Source organism: Anser brachyrhynchus (genome assembly GCF_964034855.1).
Source record: "Anser brachyrhynchus genome assembly, chromosome: 1".
Lineage (NCBI taxonomy): Eukaryota > Metazoa > Chordata > Aves > Anseriformes > Anatidae > Anser > Anser brachyrhynchus.
The window spans coordinates 20,483,647-20,490,140 of record NC_137694.1 but is presented as its reverse complement, the minus strand read 5'-3'; the positions used below and the strand labels follow the sequence as shown (position 1 = coordinate 20,490,140).

The window sequence follows — 6,494 nt, the reverse complement described above, 5'->3', positions numbered from 1 at the left end:
GCGGCGGCGTGTCCCCGGCCCCCCCCTTCCCTCCCCGCCCGGCCCCAGACGCCGCGTCTCGGCCCGACGCGCGGCGACCTTCCTGCAGCCGCGGGGCGGGGCCGCGGCGCTCCCGCCCTCTGCCGCCCGCCCCGCCGCATGCAGATGAGGCCCCGCCTCATTGGCCTGCGCCGGGAGCTCTTTGAAAAGGCGCCCGCTGATTGGCCGCCCGGAAACGTTAACGCAAATAGGAGAATCTCCCCCCCCTCCTCCTCCTCCTCGCCCCCCCCTTGCTCGCCGCGGGTGCGCGCTGCGTTCCACAGCCGGGCGGTAACGCTGCGCGCCGCTTACTACAAACAAGTAGTTCCCGGCCCCCCACCCTCCCCCCCTGCCCGCTGGCGCGACGGGGCGGGCCGGGGACTCCGCAGCCCCCACCGCCGCACCGCGGGCGCCCCGTCGCGGAGGGGAGGAGGGGTCGGGCCGGGGCGGCGGGGAGAGGCGTGCCCCCCCCCCCCCCACACACACACACACCGCCTCCCCCGCGGAGGGATACCCGCTCGGCGCCGTCCGCGCTCTGCCCGCACCAAAATATTGGGAGTTAAGAGGCGGCTCCGCGGCGCCGCCGGCTCAGAAGCGCGCGGGCAGGCAGGGCGGCGGCGCGGCTCCTGCGCCCAGCCCGCTCCCCCCGCCGCCACCGCACCGCACCGCAGGGCCGGCTTTCGGACGCGGCCCCCGGCTGGATAGGGGCCCTTTCGCCGCCGGACGACGAGGACGAGGAGGGGGATTTGGCGCGGATCCGTGCCGGGGAGGCCGTCGGTGCCCGCCGCAGGGCCACCAGGGAAGCCCCGCGGAGGGTCTGGGCTCGGCAGCGAAGGAGGAGGAGGAGGCAGGGGGCTCCCCCCGCACGGAAGATGTTGCTCTCCAAGTTTGGCTCGCTGGCCCACATCTGCAGCCCCGCCAGCATGGACCACTTGCCGGTGAAGATCCTGCAGCCAGGTACGGCGGGGCGCCGGGGGCTTCCCCCTGCGGGCGGCCCCAGCCCCGTGGCTGGCGCCACGCAGCCGCCTGAAACTTGGGGCTGTACCCTTTTTATTACGATTTTTTTTTATATAACCGAAGAAGATTTTTGAGGAGGAAAAAAGAAAATGTCTCGTGCAGAATTAGGGCGACGCGTCCAGCGGACGTGCTGGGGGGGGGGGGGGTTATATATAAATATATATATTAGGGTTTTTTTGATTTTTTTTTTTTTTTTTTAATCCTAATTCCCGGCGAGGCGTAGTCCGGTCGCTAACGCCGCGCTTTCCCTCCCGTTTCCCCAGTGAAAGTGGAGAAGGAGCCGTTCGACAAAGTGTACCAGGTGGGCTCCGTGCTGGGCAGCGGCGGCTTCGGCACCGTCTACGCGGGCAGCAGGATCGCCGACGGCTTGCCGGTGAGGCTCGGGGCGGCTCGGCGCGGGTTGTCGGCGGGCTGCGGGCACGGGGCGAGCCCTGCCCTGCCCGGCCCGGCCCCGCCGCTCACCGCCCCTCCTTTCCCCTCTCCTCGCCCCGCAGGTCGCCGTGAAGCATGTGGTGAAGGAGCGGGTGACCGAGTGGGGCACGATTGTAAGTATTTAATTCTTTTCTAATTTTATTTTTGGGGGGTGGGCTCCGTCGGGGCTATTGTGTGGGCGGCGGGGCTCGCCCCGCCCGCCGGCGCGGTGTCTGCGTCGGGGGGAATTTGGCGGGGGTTCGCCGCCGCAGCGCCGCGCCCGCCCCTCGGACTGCGGCAGCGGAGGAGCCACCCCGCAGGGCGGCGGTGGGTGGCACTGCCCTGCCTTGCCTCGTCCTGCCCTGCCCTGCCCTGCCTGCCGCCCCCGAGTGACCCACTCGCCTCCCCTTTCTCTGCCCAGGGCGGCGTCATGGTGCCCTTGGAGATCGTTCTCCTGAAGAAGGTGGGCTCTGGCTTCAGGGGGGTCATCAAGCTGCTGGACTGGTACGAGCGTCCCGACGGCTACCTGATCATCATGGAGCGGCCCGAGCTGGTGAAGGATCTCTTTGACTTCATCACGGAGAAGGGAGCCCTGGACGAGGACACGGCCCGCGGGTTCTTCCGGCAGGTGCTGGAGGCGGTGCGCCACTGCTATGGCTGCGGCGTGGTGCACCGGGACATCAAGGACGAGAACCTGCTGGTTGACCTCAGGACAGGCGAGCTGAAGCTAATCGACTTCGGCTCAGGGGCCATCCTCAAGGACACGGTCTATACTGACTTTGATGGTACGTGCCCTCCTTGCCCGGGGCAGCCCGGCCGCGCTGTGCCGAGTTTGGCCAGACCCCGTGCCCCTCCCAGGGCGATGCCCTATAGCTGCCGCTTATCCTGTTTCTGGCGCCTCCGAGTAGTGAGGGCGCCTCTGACGCAGCGGTTCATATCAGGTCTATCGGTAATGGAAACCTTTGGACCTGAAGCAGCTTAGGGTGTTCAGTTGCGTAGGAAAGAAGCAATTCCAGGCAGTGACGCAGCAGTTTATATTTCCCTGTCTTGGAAAAAGCGTTTTTTTTCCTAGAGGGCGATCTGTTTACATGGAGGCTTCACCAGTGTCGGATGTTTCCTTGTGTGGATATGCAGTTTTTACATGCAGTGCTTTTTTTAACTCGAAGCAATAGCTCTCCCCCTCCCTTTCCGCTGGTGTCCTGGAAATCCCGCATTGCAGATTTCAAAGTGATGCGATAAATACGCTCCCTGCAAATAACGTGATACTAGCTTCAGGGTTGGGTTTGATGCTTTAGAAATGGGAAATCTGAAAATAAGCTTGCACATGATAGAGGATATTTTCCCTTGCCCTTTGAATGTGACTGATGTAACCAAGGGACTTTTTTTTTTCCGACCTCCATCCTCAGCTGCTGCACTTAACATCTGTTTGTTGTGAAACCCGAACCCCTAGGCCACGTGACCTTCAGCATCACAAATTCTCATTTTTGTTTGGTATCCAAGGAGCACCGCAGGCAAAGAGAGGGCGGGTTAAAAAGGCTGCCGCAGAGAAGCACGGGGCCTTTAAAAAAAAAAAATTAATAAAAATTGTAAGCAGCCTTATTTTGTTTACTGCCCAGTGAAATTGGATAAAGCAGATTATCCCTGTGTAATAAGGCAGACCTGAGTTTCACCTTCTTGACTCCCTCTCTTCTCCTCCCCGACAGCCCCCTTTGTCCTTTTGTGTCTATTTTTGGTGTGATGCTGCAGACGCCACGTGGTCAGTGAAAGGGAGCTCGCCTTAGTAAACAGTCAGCTGATGGCAGCCCTGTTCTTCCTTGCAACAAAATAGAACAACCGGATGGGTTGATGGTGTAACTCCACAGATGACCTGAAGTTACACCAGTAATAGTTTGGGGCCATAAAAAAAAAAAAATCCAAAGCTTTTTTTTTAATGATTCCAAATGATGAACTTAATATAGCCATAGTAGAGCTACTTGAAGAATGGGAAAACACTAATCCTCGAATTTTTTTTTTCTTGCTTTTAGGAACGAGAGTATACAGCCCTCCAGAGTGGATCAGATACCACAGATACCATGGGAGGTCAGCGACAGTATGGTCTCTGGGAGTTCTGCTGTATGATATGGTTTGCGGAGACATCCCTTTTGAGCAAGATGAAGAAATCTTGAGGGGACGATTATACTTCAGGAGGAGAATTTCACCTGGTGAGTTGTGTGGGGGTGTTGAGTGGGGACTTTTTTTATTATTTTTTCAGGATATTTTTTTTTAAGATTATTTTGAACTCACGTGTCTGGGTGGGTTGGCTGCTTGTTTTTTAAGACAGTCTTTTTACTTTTCTGATCTAGAATTCCTTCTTTGCTTGTTTCAGAATGTCAACAGCTGATCAAATGGTGCCTTTCACTGAGGCCTTCAGACAGACCAACACTTGAGCAAATTTTTGACCATCAATGGATGCACAAATCTGAAGTAGTGAAGTCTGAGGACTGTGACATAAGGCTACGGACCCTTGATACTGATGTATCGAGCACAAGTTCAAGTAATGAGAGTCTGTGAATTACTAAGGACCTTGCACTGGGAGGGGAGCTACAAGCAGAAAGACCACAGTGCTGCTGCCAATACGTAGGAGGGGCTAGAAAAATGCATTCATTATTCTGTAGTTGAATCTTTGTCTGAGGGACTTGATTTTATTTTCCCCTTTTGCTGGTTTCTGCTTTGGAATGAGAGATTTCCTTTGGAAACGCTGATGTTTGGGAGTTGCAGGCCAGTACTTAGTCAAAGACTGACCTTATTAAGAAAGCAGTGACCTCTTGAATACATGGTAAACTTTTTTGCTCTCATAGAGCCTGGACTAGATTTTATTTGCTTTTGAGTGCCTTTTTGAAAGCTGCTTCAGTGGGACTTTCTTTTTTGAGCTGTGTATGTCCAAAGAAGATCCAGTTCATTATAGGAATTTGCTCCCTTTAGACCCAGTGCTGGAGGAAGCAGCTCCTATGATGCACTGGAGAACATGTTCGGTGATTGAATGAAGTAGTCCCATCCACTGGTGATGGAATACTTGAACACAGACATTTCACTCCTGCCCCCTGCCCTTTCCAAATCCAACCCACCTCTGCTGCTCAAAATATTTCCTATAGCCTGCACAGAAATATGAACAGGTATATCAGCTTTTTTATCAGAAACATTTATTCATGTTTCCTTTTATCATCTCTACCACTGGGCATAAGAAGCCCCTTTCTCAACTTCCCCTGGCCTTTTGTCACCCTGCGAGTCTTAAAAGTATGTATGGGCATGTTGAATGCACAATCAATGCAATATTCAAGGACTTTACTTTTTTTTTTCCATACCTGTATAATGTGTTTATGTAAACTTGGTTTTCCCATGTACTATACAGTTATTTATTGTTTGAAGTTTAGAAGACCTCCCACAGGTTTCAGCTGTGGCTATTTATTTGGTTAATTTATTTGGTTAGTTATTCAACACTGTGCTTTCCCCTCCTCCTCCCCATGGGAATTCTAGTGGTTTGCCCATGGCACTTTTTTTCTGCATTCCTGTCAACTTTTGTTTAAAAAAAGAAAAAAGACAAAAAATATTTCTGACCTTATCAGTTTTTGTTGGAAGATGGAAAATTGTTGTACAAAGTCTAATTTAAGGGAAATAGAATGACTTTTTAAAGTTAGTCAGTATGCCTTTTGTCTGGTATTGTACCAGAAATGTAAAGTAATGCTGTTTGGAAAGGTTTTAAATTATTGACATTGTACAGTCTCCGTGCATTGGCTCTGAAAGGTAGAGTGGCAGAGTCATAAACCTTAATTTATTTTAATAGCTGTGTTTCTGTGATCTGGTTGCATTTATGCAGCTTGGATTTGGATTTTTTTCTTCTGTTTAACAGTGTGAAATGTATGGAGATCATATTTTTTATACAGGTATTTCAATTAAACTTTTTTTGTATATAACAGTTCTGTGTGTATGCGCTCACTTTTATCTTCACCATTACTCTTGAATCCAGCTGGGGAACAAGTGTTCTCTTAATGAACTTAACTTGTAAAGGCCTACACCATCTGACCTGGAGTTAATAGGCCTATGCTATTAACTGGTGGCTGTTCTGGAAGAATTAAGCAATCCCTCATCTTGATTGTATCTACTTCTTGATCACCATATTTGATGTTGAACTCCAATAGGTATACAATGCAGCAGCACTAAGGGCCTACCTGAAGGGAACTGGCCTGTGATTATGTATTTTTAACTCTGTAAACACTGAATAACTGAAATACCACTGTACTCATTGTCCTTAAACAAAACAAAGAAGCATTTTTGTACTTGCTCATGGTGACTGTTTTCATAGTTGACTTGTTTACTTTCCATTACATTTCATTTCCTTCCTTCCTCTTGCCCCTTCCTCCTGTGGGTGGAAGAGAATTTCCTGTGAAAAGACCAGTGTTCTTGGAGAGCTGGGTGCCTGTTTTCTTTCAATTTCGCATTACCAAAAACACCTAGTGTATCATATCACTCCATGAAGTACTTGGGGAACATGTGAGATTCTCACCCATAGCCAAGGCAAGAGAAATACCCGCAGCGTTCATCTTTGTATGTTGGGAGTTGAGTCCTGCAGATTACTGAGTTCATCCTAGTTCCTGTAAAGCTGGTGCCTGTTGACCTAACTTGGTCTTTTTGTGGGGGTGGTAATGATTACAGGGTTTAATTACCCCAGAGGGATCTGTAGGGTACATTTAAGGATGTGTTCAGTCATTTAAAGGTGCTTTGTAGTATTAATAGTAAAAGGCTAGGCTTAAAATCTGTTAGGTTTGCGTTATTTCCCTTTCTGGGGATCTTTCTGCCAGCTCATCTACTATTATTTTGGTTCCCTGTGGGGAATATCTCACTTGCTGACATCATATCAAGCTCCTGATGCTAACTAGTTTAGACTCAAAATGCCACTGAATAGCAGGAGGTAAAGCAGAAGGGGGAAAGACCATTTCTGTGTGTTCAGTTTCCTGATGACATGGGGGGAGGGTAAGTAGTTTTTTGTTGTCCATAGAGAGTTCAATTGTCGG

General features: G+C 51.0%; 1 protein-coding gene across 1 annotated transcript; it reads left to right on the top strand.

The window, feature by feature from the left end:
• The first annotated feature begins 598 nt into the window (after positions 1 to 598).
• On the top strand, positions 599 to 5,398 carry PIM3 (Pim-3 proto-oncogene, serine/threonine kinase). The gene is made up of 6 exons (XM_080551989.1): positions 599 to 975; positions 1,299 to 1,408; positions 1,530 to 1,580; positions 1,868 to 2,231; positions 3,471 to 3,647; positions 3,812 to 5,398. The coding sequence occupies exons 1-6, from the start codon at positions 891 to 893 to the stop codon at positions 3,994 to 3,996; spliced, it is 972 nt and encodes a 323-aa protein (XP_080408115.1). The 5' UTR covers positions 599 to 890; the 3' UTR covers positions 3,997 to 5,398.
• Positions 5,399 to 6,494: the final 1,096 nt, after the last annotated feature.